Below are 21,275 nucleotides of genomic sequence, written 5' to 3' on the forward strand. Positions count from 1 at the left end.
AAGCAGCTGGCTGGGGGCCAGGCTGCAGTGGAGGCTCCCGGGCACCACCTCCTGCTCTCCTTCCCAGCTGGTAAACAGCAGAGCAGGAGCCAGCCACGCCGCCACAGCCTCGTGACTCCCCCACTCCCCCCACCTGATGCACGTGGCACCTGGTGTGGAGAGGGCAGGCAGCTGTCCCTTCCCTCTTCTGTCTTCCTGAGCCATCTTCTCTCCTGCCCTACCCTGGAGTTTCATACTCTGCTAGCATCAGCACCTCTGTTCCTGGGTAGCTCCCAGAGCCTCCCAATGGTTGCAGCCTGAGGGACAAAGGTTAGAAGTGGAGAAGGATTTTTTGACTCCTAAGATGGTTGATAAGGGATGGGGAGTGAGGAAGAAGGGGAGCTTTTGGAGATCTGTCCTGAGAGTCTAAGGGCATGTGTCTTGCCTCTGAGGCTTGGATTGTCCCCATGCTTTTTTGCTAAATGTGGCCCAGGCTTCTGCATGTGCTTCTCTGCACTGAGGAGGATGCTAGTCTGTTTGGGGGCCCTGCCCCTTGGGCACCCCGTCAAGCACCATCTGGGAGCCAGCAGGAGACTGGATGTGGGGTGTGGGAGGGTTCAGAGCAGTGAGGGTGGTGTGGCTCTGTCCCTCCTTCCCTAGACCTTCCCCTTATCCTCTCTCCGTCTCTCCCTGCTGGCCCCTGCTGGCCGTGGCTCTCCAGCTTTCTCCTCCCTGTCTTTCCTCTTGAGGCCTCTCTTCCTGAGTGGCTCTGGGATCCCAGGGCCCTTCCCAACTAACTGTGCTGCTCCCTTGCAGGCACGGAACAGAAGTCACACAAAATGCTTGCAGATGGGCACTGGGCATCCCCGGATGCCCCAGGTGTGTCTGCCTGTCCAGCTGTGCCACTTCATGCTGCTGTGAGGGATGTGGAGCAAGTGACTGGAGGTGGAGGGGATAGGGTACTGCCTATAGGCCTAAGAGAGTCACAGGCTTCCTAAGCATTTCAGGTCTTTATCCCTTCCCTGCCCTAAGCACTGGATGGCTTGGGTTCTTTCTCCCCAGGGCAGGAAGTTCCCTTGGTTATCCTTTAGGGAAATGTCCCTTCTCACTTGAACTTCCTCCCTCTTGCTGCAGTCAGAGCTCCTTTCTCAGAGGAATCAGTCCTTTCAAAGCAAGGCAGTGGTTATTTCCTCTTCGAATACATTCTTACATTCATATGCAAGGACAGGCTGATAGGGATCAGAGAATCATTTCACGCCCCACGCACTCAGTCCCCTTATCAGTCCTGGCTATCTCAATGCAGGGGGCAAACAGCCTGGAGGATGTGGAGGGTGGTGGTGGTGGCTTGGAACTGGGGAGCAGTCACCAACTTCTGTTTCCCTTCCTCCCCACCTCCAAACCACAGAAACCACTTAAAGCTCAACACAGCCTGCCTTCCAGGGAGGGCCTGGGGGCTAAAGGCAGAAACGTGTGTGGCCCTGGAAGCCTGCAAGGCCACACTTGGCCCCAGCCCCATCCTTAGAGGGCCTCTTCTGTGGGAAGCCGGATTCAGTAGGGGACCACCTTCCTTTGAGTCCTAGGGGGCACCAAGCCTAGGGAAACTTCAATCCAGTGGAATAATTCAGGGAGGGGCTGTGCCTCAACCATTTAAAAAAAAAAAAAAGGGTAGCTCAGACTCTATAAACATCTGTAGCCTCCAGAACTCACAGCCTCCACCCCTCCCCTTCCTGTCACAAAGGCCACTGTGGGTGGAGGGAACAGTGGGAGTTTGACCCTTGCTCCTGGCCTTGACCTCTCTTTGGTGACCCAGCCTATCCCTCTCATCTGTCAATTAACATTTATAGTCATACAGTTTGAGAGGCAGCAAAGGTATAGTACCCAGCCTATCCCTCTCATCTGTCAATTAACATTTATAGTCACACAGCTTGAGAGGCACACAGGGACCCAGTCCAAAGAAGTTCTGATTTTGGAGCAGAAATACATGAAAGAATGTAAAGGCAAACTCAGGCCCCAGTTACCACATCAATATAAAAGGGGCAGTCTAACTGTTCTGACTAGTGCCCTACAAATGCTTTGGGGCCAGAGCAATCTACACACGGGAGGGATTCTTAGGACCTTATGTGTGCCCCCTCCCCCCTTTTCCTGGCTTTAGCTACCCAGGATGTTCCCTTGGGGGCTTTGCTGAGTGAGGGGCTGCTGAGGGCAGCGGCCTTGACTTTCTACTTTACAGCCTCCCTGAGCAGGTGGGGTGGGGTGGAGGTGTCTAGGGGGAGCCATAGTTATAAGCCTTCCCTACTGCTAGGGCTGAAGCCCAGGCAGATTTACTTAACCTCTCTGATCTAGTTCCTTCTTGGTAAAATGAGAATGCTAACCCCTGCCTTACTGAGTGGCTGTGATGACTAACTGAGAGGCACACAGGTACTGCACAGGGACCCAGTCCAAAGTACTGAGGCTGAAAAAACATGTTTTGTTTCCTCCCTTCTTTCCATTCTTATAATCTCTCCTCTTTAGCTGAATTCCCTTCCCCATCCCCTTTCCTGCTTTCTTTTTCTCTACAACATTTTACTTGTTCTTTTTGTAACTTGTCTGATCCTCATGTCTGTCTCCATCACTGCTATAACCAAACCCTGGCGCCTCCCTCAGTATTGGTTGAAGGAGTGCGTGAATGGAGGTTATATGTATGACCTGTAAGTTTCTTTCTAGATACTTTCAAAAGGGTGTCAAATCCAGTTGCTCACCAAGGGTTGTTTTGGGAGGATTTGAAGGCTAAAATTGAAGTACAGTACAAGGGAGGGACAGAACTAAACCTATGGTGGGTTTCCTAGAATTCGCACATGTGAATCCAAACTGGCAGGGTGTGAAACAATTGGGGAGCTGTCATCTTAGGGAAGGGGGCCCTTCAGAGTGACTTGTCTGGGAGGCAGCAGCTGGCAGCTGGAGATATGACAGCCAGGTGATTAAGAGCCCAGACTCTGGAGCCAGACTCTCTGAATTCTAGTTTTATCCCTTACTGGTACATGAGGTCCAAGGTCACATTGGATAACAATAGTACTTACACCCTGGTCAGAGTTGCTGGAAGGAATAAATGGCTTGACAAATTGTTGGAATGGTTCCTTGCTAGAGTTCAGCTGTGAGCACTTGATTGCTTGGTCAATGCTACCACCTAGTGGACATGTGGAGCAAGGTTTCCCTGGCTTCAGGCAAGATGGGGACTTACCAGGGCAGGGAGAGGAGCTACAGAGCCATCTGAATGGAGAGGGGTGTGTGTGTGTGGGGTGCGTTTTGTTGGGATCCAAGAGGCTTAGCCCTGCTGTGGGCCACAGCTGCCACTGTGGGAAATGGGAAAGGGCCCAAGGGGAAGGGAGAAGAAAGGTGATTGGCCCCGCCCACCCACTTCTTCCTCCAAGCCTGGCCTGAGCCAAGAGGAACCAGCTCCCAAGAAGGTGGAGAGAGAGAGAGAGAGAAGAAGGTCACTGCTGACGTCAGGGATCTCAGGTAGAAGTAAACACAAGCTGACCTACATTTATCCCTCCTCCACCCCACCTTACTTGGGGGCCAGCAGTGCACCCCACCAGTAGCACATTCCTGCAGAGTCCTACCCCTGTCCCAGTTCTCACACAGCAGCAGCACCCCCTCCCCCAGATCTCATTACTCCGTTCTACATTACTCCTCATTCTCTTGGTACCCAAGTACTTCTCCACTTCTTGGCTCTAGCCTTGGCCGCCAGGGAGGCACAGGTGTGCGAAAGGCAAGAGGGAGGCCAGAAGACTGAAGGGCATTGTGTGTTAATCTGTCATCCCTGATTCATTCCTGAGACACAGAAATTTCATCTTTTTTCAGGACAGATGTAGGTGTTGGGGGACATGGGAGAGGAGTGCTAATTTCCTCTGTGGAGCCCCAAGGGGCCCTCAGGAAGGTGGCTTGTGTTTCTGTGAGAGTGATGCAGTGATTAAAGGGCTCCCGGAAGGCTTGGGACCTTGTGGACAGGGGCCCTAGGACCTGTCAGCCCAGATGTGCTGAAATAGCATCTCCTGGGGACGGAGCTCAGGCTTTTGTATGTTTAACAAGCTCTTCCAGGATCTCTGAGGTTTGGTTATTCCTCTGCTCCTTCAGGTGTGAGGCCTGCCTATGGTCTGCTCTGGTTCCAACCATCTGCGGGAACACCTTCCACCGCCTGTATACCTGGCCGCACTCCTGGAGGAGTGTGAAGTGCCAACCAGGGGAGATGGTCAGCTAGGGACAAACGGACATTTTATTAGCAAAAACACGCTGGGCAGCAGGAAAGAATGAGGACTGCCGACTCGGTGGAGAACTCCAGAGGAACCTCAGTCTACAGGCTGAAGTGGGAGGGTGCCAGGGAGGACCCCGGGCCCAGGCCCCCACCCAGCGGGGACAGCAGCGCAGTGAGGGGCGCCTCGCATTCCCCCAGGAGCGCGTCCCTGCGGAGTCCCGCGCCCCTGTCCAGCACCTTGGCTCTGAGACTGCGGACGGCCAGGTCTGGCAAGCAGAGGCCCTCGAAGAAGAAGTCCTCGTTGAAGATAGGGCTGCTGCTGCACTTGACCACGCGGCTCCGCTGGGCCCGCTGCCGGACTCCGGGCCGCAGCCGCAGCACCACGCAGCAGCCGCCGCCGCCGCTCCCCGGGCAGGCCCGCGGCCGGGGCAGGCCCTCGGCGCTCACCAGGCGCAGCCGCAGCCGCCGCGGCCCGGCCTGGTACTCGGCGCAGAGCCGCAGCTGCCCGCCGCGGGGATCCAGGCGCAGCACGCTCTCCCGCGGGGGCCGCAGCGGGCGGCACAGGAAGTCCAGGTGGAAGAGTGGGGGCGCGCACGGGCTGGTGTCGGCCGAGCTCGCCTCCTCCCGGGACAGCGAGTGCGGCCCGGGCAGCAGGCGCCGGGGGGAGCCGAAGGGCAATGAGTCGGGCGACGAGGCCGTGTCGCTGTCCGGGGCCCGGCAGAGGCGCAGGTCCGGCGCGGAGGCGTGCGGCCGGGGCTGCGCCGGGGGGCCCCGGGCCGGGTCGGGCGGCGGCAGGTGGAACAGGGACTCGCGCCGGCGCGTGTGCGGGCTCTCGGGCAGGAAGGCGCAGCCCTCGCGGCCCGCCAGGTGCGGCAGAGAGCAGGCCGAGCGGAGGCCTTGCGCGGTCGCGTCCCGCCGGGCTGCGCGCTGGGCGGCGTCGGGGTCCCGGAGCCGAGGCGGGATGAAGAACTGCGGGATGCGATCCGGCGTGAGCACGTTGGGGCAGGCCCGCGCGGCTGGGTCCGGGGAGCGGCGCTTAGGGAACAGGCTGGAGGGCGCCCACCGAGCCCCGGGCTCCGCAGCCCCCGCCCTGCAGCCGGCTTTCTCCAAGAGCCACATGCGGCGGGTGGGAATAATAAAACTCCGAAATCCGCGAGGCCGAGGGGCTCCAAATCCCACGTCTCGGGCGGGAGTGCTGGGACACAAGAGGAGTCTGGGTGGGTGATGCTGCGAGGGCCCCTGGGCCCCCGGACCTACGAGGGGGGCGCACATCCCCCTGTTTGAGCAGAAAAAAGAAAGGGCCGCAAAGTGCGGTTGGGGGGCGACTGGGGAGAGAGGCAGGGAGTCAGGGCCACACATTGGAGTTTTCAGATGCAGACACCAAGTGCAGAGACTCTCCCAGTGCTCCTAAAGACGACCCGCGCACACCAAGAATTAGAGGATCCGACACGCCCGCCAGAACTTGGGGAGTGTTAGGGCAAATAGAATAACCTACGGATTACCAGAAAGTATGCAGTCACCGACACGGACCCAGATTCCTAACCTCCCTTCCCTGCCTTCTCTCCCGCCCGTTCCAAAAAAGACCTGGTCTCTCCCCCAGGATCTGGTCTGCTGACCCTTGGGACTCCCTGCCCTTCCCCTGCTGCCTGCTCCCAGCCTTTTTGGACTGAGCCGTCCTGGTCCTAGCTCCCCATACGTCTCCTCTCGCTCCTCCCTCTCCTCCTCCAGTCGCTCTTGGCCAGAGGGGACTCTCTTGTGTACCTGGCTGCTGACCTTAGGACCGTCAGGGCGGGTCCAAGCAGACGCACCTCTGGAGGACCACTCTCCTTTGGTCCTGACGTGGGTGGGGGTGCCACACCTCTTAGCCCTACCGCATCTCGTGTGTGCAGGGCTGGCCAGCCAGCTGGGAGAGGCCTGTTGGGTCATTCCTCTTTCCACTCCTTTTCTTCCTAGGAAACCACCGAGCACAAAGGCACCATTGATTCTTGGCTAACCCCAGAGCTGCCTCCAGCACGCTTTGCCGCCACACACTCATTGCACACCTGCACTGAGCCACTCCAAGTTGGGAGCGTGCCCTTCTGCCCTGAGTCCCAGCTGGCTGCCACCACCACCACCAGGCTCCGTCCTGTGCCCAGAGTGCAGGGCTCACCTGTGGGCCACCTTTGGATTCTGGTCTCAGGCCAAGATGTGTTCAGAGGCTGAGGGGAGCAGCTTCCTCTCTGGTTTGCTCCCCAAGCCCAGTCCTTCTGGGAGGAGCTGGCAAGGGCCTTAGCTGCCTATGACCTACCTCTTTTCCTGGATAAACACAGCTCTGTCTCCTGGGCCATCAGCCTGGCCTTCTTAACTTCTTCCTTCACTCGGAGCCAGATTTCTAGCAGCAAGCAGCTTTGGGGCCAGGCCTCCTCTATTGGGCCTGGGCAGCTTAAGGAATATGGGGAGGGTTACAGAGAAGAGGAAGATTGCTATTGGTGGGCAGTGGCCCACCCTCACCTTCCTAGGTGAAACCATAGCTGTCGCCACACAAATCCCATTTCCTGCAAAGCTCTTCTTGCCAGAATCCTGCCTTAACCTCTTCTGCCCCTTCTACAGCCATCCCAACAGCTCCCAGACAGCAACTTTCAACGACCAGTTCTCTGAATTTTATTGGTGCAAGGAACTATAGCCAGGCTTAAAATTTCTGGACATAGTGACACTGAGGACAGAGCTGGTTCTAACAGTGGGCCTTATGGGTCTGGCCTATGCCCTCCCTCCTTGGCAGATCCTAGGACATGCAGGCCACCACAGAAAAGATGTATTCAGCTGGGCACCATGGCTCACGCCTGTAATTGCAGCACTCTGGGAGGCCGAGGCCGGTGGATTGCCTGAGCTCATGGGTTTGAGACCAGCCTGGGCAAGAGTGAGATGCTGTCTCTAAAAATAGCCAGGCGTTGTGGTGGGCGCCTGTAGTCCCAGCTACTTGGGAGGCTGAGGCAAGAGAATCACTTGAGCCCAAGAGTTTGAGGTTGCTGTGAGCTGTGATGCCATGGCGTTCTACCCAGGGTGACAAAGTGAGACTCTGTCTCAAAAAAAAAAAAAGAAAAGAAAAGAAAAAATGCATTCCAGGCACAGTCCTCAGTCCTTGCAAGGCAGAAAGCTCATTAGAACCTTTGTGAAGGCTATTTGCTCTCTGAGAACCACTCTTCCTTTTCGTTCTTCAGCTCTGGAGTCTCTCATTGACACCTTTCATTTAAATTAGGGTTGCCTGCTATGCACTTTTACAGTACCCCGTACATGTCCTTTATGGCACTGATCACAGTTTTTCTAATTATACGATTATTTCATATCTGTCTCCTTTATTAGATTGTAAGCATCATGAGGACAGGGCTTAGCACAAAGTGGGCACTCAGTCAGGATTTGATGAGTGAATTAGTGATATTAAGCAGAATTATACTTGAATAAATTTGTTCACTTATTAAGTGCACAAAATGCTCCGCACACTGTGTTCGGTGCTGAGGATACACAGAATGGGAGCTAAGGGAAGAGACAGGTAATACACATGCAAACAAAAATGGACAAATGGTAACATGCAGGAACCAAACAAGATAAAACAAACCAGTTAATGCTAGGTTACTTTGTCATCTGACAGCTGTGGATTTCAACAAAGCAAATGTTTCTTTTGTGAAGATCCCTGCCAACCTGCAGGCCTTCTATTTCTGTGATTCCAACTCAGTGAAGCCCTGGTGTTTCTGGGGAAGGTCAGTCTGGAGTATCTGTTAGACAAGGTGGGGATCTGCCCTCTGTGATTTTCTAGTCTATGATCTCCAGAAAATAACTTAAATCTCTTTGGGGTTTGCCCTTCAAATCTAGAAAATACAGATTATACCTAACTCTCAGAAATGGTATGAGAATTAAACAAGATTAACACATGAGCATCAGTTAGACTGGCAATCTGTTGAAAGTATTAGAACACAGGGGTGGCTCCTGTGGCTCAAAGGAGTAGGGTGCCAGCCCCATATGCTGGAGGTGGAGGGTTCAAACCGAGACCCAGCCAGAAACTGTAAAAAAAAAAAAAGAAGAGTATTAGAACACAGAAAACTTGAGTCAATCTGACTTAACAATGAGATGCTTTTGACTTCCATAGACGTCCAGAAGTAAGGTGGGACTCAGGAAAGTTTGATTCTGTGGCTTTATTCTCCCGTCCATTCATTCAGCCACAGTTACACTGTGTACCTCCTCTGTGCTAGGCACTGTTCTGGACTGTGAGGATAGAGCACTGAGAAAACAAACAAGTCCTCTGGCCAGATGTAATTTGTTATTTAGTGGAGGAGGAAAGGTGATAGAGAAAAATAAATTGGTAACAAATATATGGCTCAGTGCCCATGGTGCGCCAGCCACATACACGGTTCGAACCCAGCCCTGGCCTGCTAAGCAACAATGACAACTGCAACAAAAAAAATAGCCAGGCATTGTGGCGGACGCCTGTAGTCCCAGCTACTTGGGAGGCTGAGGCAGGAGAATCGCTTAAGCCCAAGAGTTGGAGGTTGCTCTGAGCTGTGATGCTACGGCACTCTACCTAGAGGGTCATAGTGAGACTCTGTCTCAAACTCCCCTCCAAAACAAACAAACAAAAAAACAAATATAGTTTATTAGATGGGACTAGTGGAGAAAGTTAAAGTAGGAAAATATAAGAGAAGGTGTCGGGGAGTTTTAAATAGAGTGGTCAGGAACGGACACCTTGTAGGGGTAACGTTTTAGTAATGATATGAGGGAAGGAGGAATAATATCTGGAGAAAAGCATTCTAGGCAGGAGGAATCACATGTACAAAAGGCCCTGAGGTAGGAATTTGCCTGGAGTACTTGAGGAGCAAAGAGACCAGTGTGGCTGGAACAGTGAACCAAGGAAGATGAGTCAGGCAGGTAACAGGCCCAGACTCTGGTAGGACTTGCAAGCACTGTAACAATTTCAGCTTTTACTTGTGGTAAGCTAAGGGGTGATATAACTTGACTTATGCTTTGAAAGGGTCTCTCTGGTAGCTGTTGAGAATAGAATGAGAGGGCACAGGGCAAAGGGAGAGAAGATAGGAGATTATCGTTGATCTTGGCATAGATGAGAGTTGCAGTCTCAGCTTCTGAATGTATTCTGAAAGTAGAGTAAACAGGAGTTCCTAATGGTTCCCTCCCATCCAATGAGAAGGGAGGGGCCAAGAAGGCCTTGGCAGTTGGATGAAGGAAGTTGCCATTTACCCAGAAGAGGAAATATTGGTGCTCAGCGCTGGGTCTGTTGGCTGTGAGATGCTATCAGACCCCCAAGCACAGAGCAGGCAATTGGGTGTGTGAATCTGGTCCAGACTAGAGTTATAAACGTGGCACCAAAAGAAATGTAGATGTAATTTAAAGTCATCAGACTTGAAGTGTAGGTAGAACAGAGAAAGGATACAAAGACTCAGTCCTGGGTGTGGTGACATTTAGAGGAGGAGGAACCAGCTGTGTCAGATACTAGGGAGAAATGAAGTGAGACAGGGCTGGGAATTGACCACTGGATCTGGCAGTGAGAACTTGGGGACCTGGATAAAAGTAGTTTTGGTGGAATTGGGGGGGGGAGCAAAAGCCTCATTGGAGTGGGCTCTAGAAAGAATGAGAGGAGAAAGAGCGAGAGCAAAAATGACTCACTGTTTTTTTGTTTGTTTGTTTGTTTTTTTATGAGACAGTTTCTCTGTCACCCTGGGTAGAGTGCAGTGACATCACAGCTCACAGCAACCTCATACTTCTGGGTTCAAGTGATCCTGTTGCCTCAGCCTTCCAAGTAGCTGGGACTACAGCTGCCCATTATAACTTTCACTTATTATTTTTTTTTTAGTGGTGATGGGGTCTCGCTCTTACTCAGGCAGGTCTCCACCTCCTGAGCTCCAGCGACGCACTCTCCTTGGCCTTCCAAAGTGCTAGGCTTACGGGCCATCACACTTGGCCAAAGGCAACTCTCTTGAAGAGTTTGCTGGAGGAGTAGGGGAGAAGTAGACAGAGGCAGAATAGAATCAAGAGAGAATTTCTGAATGAGAGAAACAATGGAATATTTGTATGCTGATAGGAAAGATCCAATATAAAGGGAAAACAAATTGATAACACGGAAGAGAGAAGGGAGAATTGTTGGGACAATGCTCCCGAGTAAGAAATGAATGTCCTGTGTGAGAACAGGGCTAGGGGTGTCCTTTGCCTTCTATGTGAATAGATTGACCGTTGTTGCTGGAAAGAAGGTAGAATAAATGGGTAGAGGCTGGCGGGTGGAGAGGTGATATGGTGAGGCTTATTCTCTTCTGAATGTTTCTGATTTCTCTGTGAACAGGAAGGAAGGTCATCAGCTGAGTAATGATCAGGTAGGAGTTTGGGAAGAGCGTATCAGGAATGGAACCTGGAAGAGCAGGGGAATGGATGGTCCAGGGAACTCAAGGAACCACTTGAGGCTTGTAATCGTGACTTTCAAGTGAAACCGGACAGAATATTTGTATGTTTATTCTCCAGCTGTGTATAGGTGTGCAGTTTGTGAGGGGAAATGGGTAGATTTGGATTCAGCCAGGATTATGCTTACTCTTTTGACGGTTCTCTTTCCTGTTCTCTTCTTCCATTTCCTTCTTTTTGTGAATATTAGTTTATGGTTGCTTGTAAGCTTGTATACCATCTGGGCTGTACAGAGTGGGGTTGAAAACTGACACAGATATCCACAGCCTGTCTGCATTACTTAGGGTCTGCTCACAAAAGTGGCAGTTGCTAGATGGATCAACAGAGGGAGTTTAACATAGGGAACTTGTTACAAGGGTGTTGAAAGAGCTTAAAGGCAAACAAGGTGGTGAGGGGCCATCCAGAGAGACCTGTTAACTATGTTCAGCGATGTCATCCTCACTGAAGTTGCCTCCCAAAGCAAAGCAAAACAAAGGGGAGAAATACTTTTACTTCTCCCTTCTTCCCATCTTCCAATCTTTGACCACACCTTTCCAAAGCCAGATGACAAAGGAGACTGGGAAATATAGATTTGGGGCACTAGTCCTCCACAATGCATGTAGAAAGCAGGATGGGTGAGGCTAGGGATCTGTGAGCAGTCAGACGAATGACTGGCAAATGAGTAGCCAAAGTTGGCTTGACTGCCGCAGTAAGACACCTGACCTGGAAGGAACTTGGATGTCATCTCACCTGCCCTCATTTTTGAAGAGCAAGGAACAGATCCAGAAAGAAATTATGTGCCAAACAGTAGCAGAGTTGAGACTAAGACTTGGATCTTCTATCTTGGAGAGTATTGTCCTTTCTTGTACCCTAAGGGCCTGTGTCTGCAGGCAGAGCTGCCTCCTCCCCTCCCGCAGCGCCACTGCTGCCACTCCTTAAGAACTTCTCAGATAACCCAAAGGCTGTCTCTTGGTGGTGCCATTGTGGAAGGAAACTTGAGCTCTCTGACCGCGCTCCATGCCACCAAGGGTTTTATGTCTGATGCCCTGAATAACCAGCCCCAGCCACAGATCCTGAACTCCCAGCGTGAGTCTGAAGATGGCAGGATAAAACTTTAGACATCCACGCTTTCTTCTTCCACTAGCCCACCTCTCAGACCGCGGCTGTGGTTACTAGCTACTCACCAGACCCATGTCTCTTTCTTCTTCATCATGAGGTTAGGGGACACTTTCCACTCAGCCTCCTTTGCAGTTGGGTGAGGCCTTATGACTGAGTTCTGGCCAATGGAACCACTCTGTGGCCTGGCCCCCAAACATCTCCTTTGTGAATTCTCTCTTCTCTCATCTGGTGCCTGGGTGTGAACACCCAGGGTGGCTTTGGAAGTCTTTTGTTAGCCAAGTTACTAAAAGACTCCTAGACACCAACGTCTGGACTTTATGAGATTGAGAAATACATTCTTTTAAAGATGGGCTTTAAAAAATGGAGATTCAAAGGTTTATTTGCTTCAGCATTCGGCTTTACTACACCTAATAATAAAATGCTTTGTGATGTGGCCCTTGAAGCTCTCATTCTTTGGTAAAACTTCCCCAGTCTTGACCTGCTCCCGAATGCCCTCACCTCCCCTCCCCCTTTATTAATGGAATTCTGGCAATCCCAAGACAAGATGCCTCTCCTCTTACAGCGCTCCCTGTGGAAGCCGCAGGCGTTTTTCACCCTTCTCCTTCCCAGGAGCAGAGGAGACTCAGGCTTCTCCTAGGTAGCGGTGGCATCCTCCACACCTTGTTCTTCCGCCTCTTTGCAAATCTGCCCCCAACCGTGTTGCTCTGTCCTCCTCTCCCACTTGTCTCACCTGACTTACCTGCCAGCACCCCTGGGTGTGCCAGCCGGCTCCCGCCCCTCTCACCCCAGGCTGGTGCCACTCCAGATACCTGTTTTCTGCTGCAACTGGGCTTGCAGCAAGCCTTCATCACACACGTATTTAGTCAATTTGTTTTTCTGATTTCCACAGCACAGTGGCTTTACCAAGTCACTCCTTTTCTTCAGACCCCTTCCCCCACTGACGGCCTTGGAACCTATTTTGTTGAGAAAGCTGAGGCTCCCTGGAGTGCACCCCCACTTCCTGCCCTGCTCTGCACCCCATCTCTTTCCCATGACTCCCGACTTCACCAGTGCTCTTCCTCCAAGACCAGAGAGCTGGGCTGTTGGATAGCACCTCTCTCTCTCCCCTAAAAGCTTCAGCCTCTCTCCACTAAAAATTTGTAAATACAGCCACATCTCTTTCTTTGAATAGCAACAACGACAAAATTCCTAGAAAGAGTTTTCTACATTCATCTCCTCATTCCCCATTCCTATTCTATTTCTGTCCACTGTAATCTGGATTTTTCTCCCACTAAGTAAAATTGCTCTGGCAAAGGAGAACACCGCCTTCCTTACTGCCAAAGCGAAAGGCTTCTGTTCGGTTCTCGTCTTTCCTGCCTTCTCTTCAGTATTTGATGCTGCTGACCTGGTCACCTTGAGGACAGTCACTCCAGTCCTATTCTCAAACTCCTTGTGGGTCCTTGATCTTCTGTCCCAGTTCTAAGCCTTAGTGTGACCTAAGGTTCTGTCTTTGGCCCCTCCCCCTACCTATCACTCTCCTTGCCTCTTCCTTATTTTCACTCACTCCCTGAGCCAGGGGTTCTGTGTCAGATTTTATGTTGACTCGCAAATTCAGTCAGTAGCTCTTCTCTCTTGAGCTCTGAATCAGGACATCCAGGTTCCTGCTGGCACTTGCCATGTGGTGCAAGTTCCACGGACACTTCATGCTCGGTGTATGTAAAGCTGAGTTCGTTCTCTGCCCCTGCCTCAAACCCGCTCATTTTGTATTTCCAGTGGTACCACTTGGAGCCCCCCCCAGCCATCTGGAGGCTAGATGGCTCTCCCCACTGGCCCACCATGCATCATTCGTGGCCGAGTGCTGCATTTGTTTTGTCAGTACCGTTTCACATCTGTCTTGACTTTAGGGCTCTGACCCCCATAGGCCCTGCTGTCTCCAGTGGAGCCCGCAGGGGCCGCATAGCCAGTGCTCCTACCTTCAGTCCATGGACCTCTTGCTGCCACCAGAGTCATCTTTCTAAGTAACAAAGCTTTCTCTAACTCCCCAGCAGAAGGCCTTCAAAGGCTTCTGGTTGCCAGCAGACAAAGTTGAAGCCTCCTCTTGGGTTTATGAAGCCTCCTTGCTGGGTTTATGAAACCTTCTGGCCACTCCCCACCTCACGCTTCTCCAGAAGCCCTGGGCTCTTCCAGCCTCTGAACCTTTGTTCTTACTGCTGTTTGGCCTGGAATATCCTCCCCTCCCTGCCTGTCTGCTGAGCTCCACTTCGCTTGTGAGAAGCAGGCAAAGCTTCTTCTGGAAAGCCTTTTCTGATGCTTTCAGAGTGGAATTAACCCTCCTCTCTTTGGGCCTGCCCTGCGGTCATGGTGGGAGCCAGGGTGGGGCTGAGAGGAGCTGTATGGGGACTCTGTGCTCTTGGCCTCTGGTCTAGTCCCCCAGTTGTGCGTCTTGAGGCCAAGAGCCTCAAGTCTGCCACTGTGGTGGTGCCTGGGGCCTCAGCCAGTGCCTGGCTCCTGGCAGGTGCTCAGTGAATCTTGTTTGTGAGTGGAGTTTTATTTCTAACAGCAGAGAGGTTTGGGGCTGAGAATGGGGCTGTGAGACTTTATTTGCCCAGAATCTAGGGCCCGTTCCCCCCACCCCACTCACTTCCTGGAGACACCCTCTCCCCACCAGTGGAGCCTTGGAGGGCAGGGCAGTGAGCAGCAGGCTCTCCGGAATGCACAGCGACTCTTACTGGGATGACTCTTTTTCCAGCTTCAGCTGAAGGAAAACACCTGTAAGACAAGAACCACCTGAGCAGCCAGAGCCAGGACTTAGGGGGCAGGAGCTTGGTGGGTGCTCTGGGTGAGCTCTTGGCTCCATGTCACCCGTTACCTGGGTCCTGTCTGTGCAGTACAGATTGGGTAACTCATATGTAGATAAAAATCCTAGCTGGCTTCTCTCACACTTCACCTGTGTTTCCAGCCCCATCCCTAAAAAGCTGGACTGCAGCTTGGAACGGGATCCTCCCTCCTGTTTGTTCTGGGGGTGAATGATGGCAGGACCTGGCCTGGGACTGAGGCTGGGAACTTCTTTACCTGAGCACTTGGCATAGACCGTCTGCTGGTCTCCACTCTGGGTGATGCAGGACATGTAAAGCTTCTGGTCCTCAATCTTTTCCACATCAACGTTCAGGACAGCCAGAGAGCCCACAGGGATCAAGCTGGGAGAAGAGGCAGCTTAGCCTGTCCCTCATGTGAACCCTGGCCCCAGTCCCTTTGTGCTCTGTGCTCTGTCCTTTTCTTCATCCCAGCCTGCCTCCAGGCTCAGAAGTGGCCCTGGGCTCAGGGTCTGCCTGTCAGCTCCCAGCGTTGGGTGGCAGGGGTTGCATCCTAGAGGAACTGCTTGCAGGTGGAAGGAGTGTGGCAGGCAGGGCTCCATGGCCCACTGCCAAGGATGGCCATCCCCAGTGATGAAAAGGGTCATGACTTTGGTCAACCCCCTGTGGAAATACACTTACTTTTTGAACCTGATGTTGAGGCTTAGTGTGAACAGCCCTTCTCCAGCCAGGTAGGCAGTTTTAGAAAAGGTCTCGTCCATCATGGCTGCCAGGGACCCGCCGTGAGCAAACCTGAGTTGGAAGCAGGGAGCGAGGCTGGGGCTGGGTTGCCGGCAGACTGCCTCACTAGGCTTCCGTCCACCCTGTGGGGGAGCCCTGCTTCTCCCTGTCCCCAGACCCGGCTGCTGATCTTCAGCCTTAGGGCAGCCAAAGAGGAAAGGAAACCGAGCTGATCAAACCAGATGATCAATATCAACTGTAATTCTCTCCTGTTTTGCTTTGGTGTGTGCTAGCAGCCACTGGTACAGTTATCTTATTTCACTAGGAAGATTTTTTTTTTCTCATACAGTTCATGGAAAACGTTTCTCTGATTTGTCACCTAATTTTTGGCAATAATCATCATGATTCGGAAAGGTGCACACATTACGGGGAATCTGAACTCTTTTTTTTTTTTTTAGAATTGAACTTTTATTCTGTTATTATTATTTTTATTATTTTTGTAGAAACAGAGTCTCACTTTATCGCCCTTGGTAGAGGGTCGTGGCATCACAGCTCACAGCAACCTCCAGCTCTTGGGCTTAGGTGATTCTCTTGCCTCAGCCTCTCCAGTAGCTGGGACTGCAGGCTCCCGCCACAACGCCCGGCTACTTTTTGTCGCAGTTTGGCCGGGGCCGGGTTTGAGCCTGCCACCTTCGGTATATGGGGTTGGTGCCCTACTCACTGAGCCACAGGTGCCGCCCCTGAACTCTTTTACTTCAACTCTGAAGCACAGTGTCAGGCCACCTCTCTATGACCTTCCCAGTCACTGTGGTCAGTCCTGGGTCCACATGTCAGAACAGGTAAATGTGAAGCATAACCTATGCAGTAGGCCGAGAGTGGCTTCAGCAGGGTGCCATAGATTTCGGCTTTACTCAAAGTGCACAAAGTTCTCATCCTCACTTGTGCAAGCTCTATGCCAGGCACATCATTGTTGGTGGTCACCTTTAGAATGCAAATGGCACAAAACGCATTTGAATTTCTGAATTTCAAAAGTGTAATCTCAATTCTGGCTGGACCCCAGTCAGCTGCCCACAGGGACTAGCAGAGGTTGCTCTCTTGCCTCCCTCTTCCTTGGCTGTCCAGAGTTGGAGGCTGTGCAACCACACCCACCGGGTTGGTCTCTTTGCCCCACTGCTCATCATCTGTCTAATCTTGAGCAAGTTGCTAAACCTTTCTGAGCCTTAGTTTTCCCACTATGAATTGAGTATAAAAGTAAAAATATCTCATCAGAGTAAATGAATGAATGTTTGCAAAACTTCACACACACTCCCAGGGACTTCCCTCTCCACATCTCAGATTGCTTCAAAGAGGATAAAAGCAGCATGTCAAAGAGCCCTGGACCTGCTCTTCCCTCCTTGTCCTCACTGGACGGGTAGGGACACACTGACACCGTGTGAGTCTGCAGAGGGGCTCTGAGCTGGCTACTTCTTTCCTTCTCCTGCTTCGCCTCCTAGATCACTGAACGGGTAGGGACACAGTGACACTGTGTGAGTCTGCAGAGGGGCTCTGAGCTGGCCACTTCCTTCCTCCTCCTGCTTCCCATTGTCCAGGGGCTTCTTCTTTGGACCCCCTGGGTCTGCTGACTGGCCTCAGTGTCAGAGGCCTGGGACTGAGGCTGGGAATTTATATTCTTTCTCTTGCTCACTCTGGGTAGTCACTCCAGCTCCCTAATTTCCCGATTGCCTCTCCACCTTCACCTTCACAAGCCCCTACATAAAAATCAGCCATACTTCAGCCTCACCCCTGCCTCTTTGGGCTTTTCCTCTTTGGAATGGAGGGGACCCAGGGCTATATCCCAGTGTCTTCATGCACAGTTTGAGGAGTGGTGCCCCATGGAGGTGCCTTTGGTATGGCCAAGGTGACTGAGGGCTGTGCAGCCTGTGGACATCTATTTAGCACTCTGGATTCTGTTCAGCTCCAACTGAGTCCCTGTCAGGACACAGGACCTTAAAGCTGCTCCTTCACTCTCCTGCCCCTCTCTCCCCTGATGGAGCTGCAGCACCACCAGCAGCCTCTAGGAACCTGTCTGGAGCAGGAACAGGAACAGGGAAGAAGGCAGACAACCATAAACTTGGTGACCCAGTGACCGTAGGCAAGGGCCAAGGCCTGTCTGATTCCTTTGAGCATGAATTTACGCCCAGCACAAGCTTTTCCCTAGGCCTATTCCATGCCTGGAGACAGCAGAGAATGATGGAGAGAGCCAGACTTGGAACCCCACCTCTAGGTTAGAGTCCTGAGTCTGACTGCGGTTACCTGTGCTGTCTTGGGCAAGACACTTTACCTCCGTGCACCTCCACTTCCCCATGTGTGAAATATGGGGTTTGGATCGATGGCATTTGATAGCTGTCTTGAAATTGGTAGTACATGAACACTCACATATCGGCCCATTATCGTATCTCCCAAGTCATCCTGGCAGGTAGATATTATCGCCCCGGGTTTAAAGTAAGACTAAAGGCCGGAGGTCAAGTTGCTTGCTTGTGGTTCCAAGGCCAGCAGCAGCAGAACAGGCTGAGGGTTGGGCTCTGAATTCCAGATCTTGCCCTCTTCTAAGTTTCCACATTCCTCTCAAGTGGACTTTCAAGTCCTGTGCCTGGAAAGTTCTGAGACTTCAACAAGGAGGCTCTCTCTGTCTACTGAGCCCTCTCAGGCCAGCCTTACCTAAGGTAACCTGAGGGGCCAGGCCAGATGACCCAATGTGTCCTTGTGGACCTGGCACTGTGAGGCTGAAGTCCAGTGCCCCATACCTCATCCCGCTCATCAGAGGTAGGTATAGACTGGACCTGCCCTGCTGAGCCATGCCCAGGAGGCAGCCAAGGTCCTGCCTGTGGCCTTACCCGGGGGCCCCCTCCAGGTAGGGGCCTGGCTGGAAAAGACAGACAGACTTCTTCTCAGAAGGGTGGAAAAAGATGACGTACTCATAGCCTTGACCTTCCACCTGGATGCACCTGGTGAAGATGCGCCAGTCACCTTTGTCTGGGGAGAGAAGGCAGTGTTGTGGCCGAAGAAGGAGGGTGTGGGGCACGGACCTGGCCCTGTGTCCAGCCTGCCTTGAGTACAAGGTCAAGGAGAGAGAGCTCTGCCCTTCGGCAGCCTTCCGTCCAGGCAGTGGCACTCCCAGTCCTCAGAGAGCCTTCTGTTTGGGATGGAGATAGAATCAAGGCCAGGCTGAGACTTGAGGAGACCACAGCATTGAAAACTAAAGATGCAGGGCGGCGCCTGTGGCTCAGTGAGTAGGGCGCCAGCCCCATATGCCAAGGGTGGCGGGTTCAAACCCAGCCCCGGCCAAACTGCAACAAAAAAAATAGCCGGGCGTTGTGGCGGGCGCCTGTGGTCCCAGCTGCTTGGGAGGCTGAGGCAGGAGAATTGCGTAAGCCCAAGAGTTAGAGGTTGCTGTGAGCCGTGTGATGCCACGGCACTCTACTCGAGGGCGGTACAGTGAGACTCTGTCTCTACAAAAAAAAAAAAAAAGAAAACTAAAGATGCAGTTACTCATGGAATCCACAAAAATAACAACATTCAATAGGAAAATAAGAGCAGAAAAGTCCACCAAAGTTCTGATTTCCTTCCCAAGGCAAGTATCACAACAATATCCTGTTTGGGAAGTATCAAATTCTTAAAAAATATTATTTTGGTGTACTTGTGTTGTTTGTGCCATAAACCCAAGGGCATCTTCCCATGGTACTGCCCATTCCCTGCTGGGCAGGAGGACCATGTGATGAAAGAGAAGGGCCGGAAGACGCAGACAGACACACACACTCAAAGTCTAAGGCAGAAGCTCACTCAGTCAAATCCCATTGGTGTGTCAGGAGAGCTGCTCCAGACCCAGCAGGGCAGGAGCGAAGTGCCAAGGCCTGCAGGGGTTGTGGGGGATTTTTACTGGGGCCCGAGGAGGAGGGCTGACGGAGGGAGGAACACCCAAGGAGAGGTTAGAAGGGCAGGGCTGAGCTGGCAGTTCTCAGCAGGACCATGTGTGGCTGGGAGCAAAGGCAGGCCCACTGGGGTGTGTGTTCTTCCACAGGAGGGGGCCCAGAGCAAAGGCAGGCCCCCTGGGGTGTGTGTTCTTCTACAGGAGGGGTCTGCCCAGAGACCTGAGCAGACCTGCCTGGGGCGGCAGCATGAGGGTGGAGCTGGGAGGGAGGGAGAACAGGCTGAGAACTGGAATGGAGTTTATGATTTTTTTCCAAGAGCCTGAGACAGAGGTAAAGGGGCTGTGTGTGCCCAGGAGTCCTCTCAGGCCAGCCTTACCTGAGGTAACCGTCAGCCCAGATGGGAGCTTGAGCCCCTGGATGTGGTCTCTGTTGGACTTGAAGGAGGGCAGTTTGATCCAACCATCAGACCTGGTCTTCTCCAGAAATTCTTGGTAGAGGCTCAGCATATCTGGACACCAGCTGGCATTGGGAAGGGCATAATCTTTCAAGTCTGTCTTCTCTGGACAGAATCTTGAGACCTGGGCAGGAAAAATCAGTGACCTAGCCAGTGTTCTGAAGGACAGGGCTGCTGCGGACTGAGGGCCCTAGGTGACCTGCTCCTAGGTTCTCGGGCTCCTCAATTCCTCGTGCCAGAAAGTCAACCTAGAGCAAAGGGCCCATTGTGCAAGGACTCCTCTGGGTGACTGAGCAAAGGGAGAGAGGGGAGGGAATGAGCACCCCAAATTCTAGGCATGCTGCTCCATGCTGGTGCATGACTCTTGTTCTGCTTTGCAGCTGATAAATGCTAATATTGGCCCCACTGTACAGATGGAGAAAGTGAAGAAATATGGCCAAGGTCACCAAGCTGTTAAGTGTGAGAGCTGGGGGTGGAACTAGGGAGTGAGGGCACCGCAGGTCAGGACCACTTTTCCAATCCCTCACCTCAGGGGTTAACCCAGCTCCACCCCTGCCAGGGGCTGCCATGGCAGGCTAGTTCCTTTGAATTCTGTTTGGTCCCCCACAGAGGAGTGGTGCTATGGCGGGGGAGGAGGCAGTGTGTCCATCTGTGGGACAAAGGGGGGTCCTCTGCTCACGCACTGATCACAACTGTGGGCAGCAAGCAAGGAGCTCACTGCGACTGCAGATGGGCCTTCTGTCCAGGGATGCCCCGACTTAGCCTCAACAGGCTGCATCCCAAAGGAAGAGAGTGATTTGTTTGTGCCATGCCAGGTTCAGACCAGATGCAAGTAAGTGTTCTGGTGGCTTTAGTTCTAGAACCAGGGCTGTTTGGTATCCCTGAGCACCTGCCCCTGGTCAAGTCAAATAGCTTCCCCCAAACACTGCCCACCACCCCAGGTCTTGAGCTGAGAAGAAGGCATTTGGGTGCTCTAGGCTCCCCAGAGAAAGGCTCCTTGTCTGGCTGAGCTGGGAACTCACTCACCAGCGAGTTTGTGGAGGACGCGCATGCTGGAGCAGGGCTGAATCTGGGCTGGAGACAGGGGGCCCTAAGGAGGGCTCTCTGGCCAAATCTTGCTGCCACCCAGAAGCCTGTCCTTATCATGGCTGAGTGCGAGGCTGTGTGGACAGGGAGCTGGCTGACTCCTGAGGAGCTGGGGTGGAGCCGCAGTCACTTCCCACAAGCCTCTCCCCCTCCTGTTTCAGGCTATCTTTCAGCAGCCAGTCTCCACTGTGGAGAAACTGGGCTGGGCGAGGCTGGGCTGGTCGGTGCAGCATCCACAGATGATCTCAGGCTTTAGCTGTCCCAGAGCCCCTCCCAGACTTGTGGGCAGACGCTGCTTGGGCGTGAATTGTCTGAGTTGCCAAATCGGTGAAAAGGGTGTAAGCAAATGGTGTGGGGTACATGGAGTCTTGCAGAGCTGCCTTGGGGCTTCTGGGGAAGAACCCAAGAATATTTCTGGAAAGACAAGGGGAGCCTGCTCCTTGATTGGAGGGTGTTAGTGGAGCGCTTGTGGAGTGCTCTGCAGTCAGATTTGAAAGCTCTGGTATGATTTGGGAACTCAGAAAACCAATTCACAGCCCTTAGATATCCCCTTCTTACATCCCACAGGGAAGTCT

At 52.8% G+C, this 21,275-nt stretch overlaps 2 protein-coding genes across 3 annotated transcripts; both read right to left on the reverse strand.

The window, feature by feature from the left end:
* Window positions 1–4,213: 4,213 nt before the first annotated feature.
* On the reverse strand, window positions 4,214–9,611 carry C2CD4D (C2 calcium dependent domain containing 4D). 2 transcript variants are annotated; one of them, XM_053591564.1, is made up of 3 exons: window positions 6,360–9,611; window positions 6,019–6,159; window positions 4,214–5,486 (listed from the first exon to the last, which is right to left on the reverse strand). In XM_053591564.1, the coding sequence occupies exon 3, from the start codon at window positions 5,480–5,482 to the stop codon at window positions 4,310–4,312; it is 1,173 nt and encodes a 390-aa protein (XP_053447539.1). In that variant the 5' UTR covers window positions 5,483–5,486; window positions 6,019–6,159; window positions 6,360–9,611; the 3' UTR covers window positions 4,214–4,309. The 2 variants fall into 2 exon arrangements, with proteins under 2 accessions (XP_053447539.1, XP_053447540.1); XM_053591565.1 differs by lacking the exon at window positions 6,360–9,611 and having other exon boundaries at window positions 4,214–5,405; window positions 5,972–6,124.
* A 2,902-nt stretch (window positions 9,612–12,513) lies between these two features.
* On the reverse strand, window positions 12,514–20,835 carry THEM5 (thioesterase superfamily member 5). Its single transcript, XM_053591568.1, has 6 exons — window positions 20,641–20,835; window positions 19,537–19,738; window positions 18,126–18,264; window positions 15,214–15,324; window positions 14,792–14,916; window positions 12,514–14,488 (listed from the first exon to the last, which is right to left on the reverse strand). The coding sequence occupies exons 1-6, from the start codon at window positions 20,758–20,760 to the stop codon at window positions 14,445–14,447; spliced, it is 741 nt and encodes a 246-aa protein (XP_053447543.1). The 5' UTR covers window positions 20,761–20,835; the 3' UTR covers window positions 12,514–14,444.
* Window positions 20,836–21,275: the final 440 nt, after the last annotated feature.

This window comes from Nycticebus coucang, chromosome 5, assembly GCF_027406575.1.
Source record: "Nycticebus coucang isolate mNycCou1 chromosome 5, mNycCou1.pri, whole genome shotgun sequence".
NCBI lineage: Eukaryota > Metazoa > Chordata > Mammalia > Primates > Lorisidae > Nycticebus > Nycticebus coucang.

Coding starts and splice junctions, on each gene's coding strand:
- C2CD4D (XM_053591564.1), bottom strand. CDS start 5,482: ATGTGCGCCCCCCTCGTAGGTCCGGGGGCCCAGGGGCCCTCGCAGCAT.
- THEM5 (XM_053591568.1), bottom strand. CDS start 20,760: ATGATAAGGACAGGCTTCTGGGTGGCAGCAAGATTTGGCCAGAGAGCC. Junction 18,265..19,536: donor TGGGCTGACGGTTACCTCAG/GTAAGGCTGGCC, acceptor TTCTCTCCCCAG/ACAAAGGTGACTGGCGCATC. Junction 15,325..18,125: donor TACCTGGAGGGGGCCCCCGG/GTAAGGCCACAG, acceptor CTTCCAACTCAG/GTTTGCTCACGGCGGGTCCC.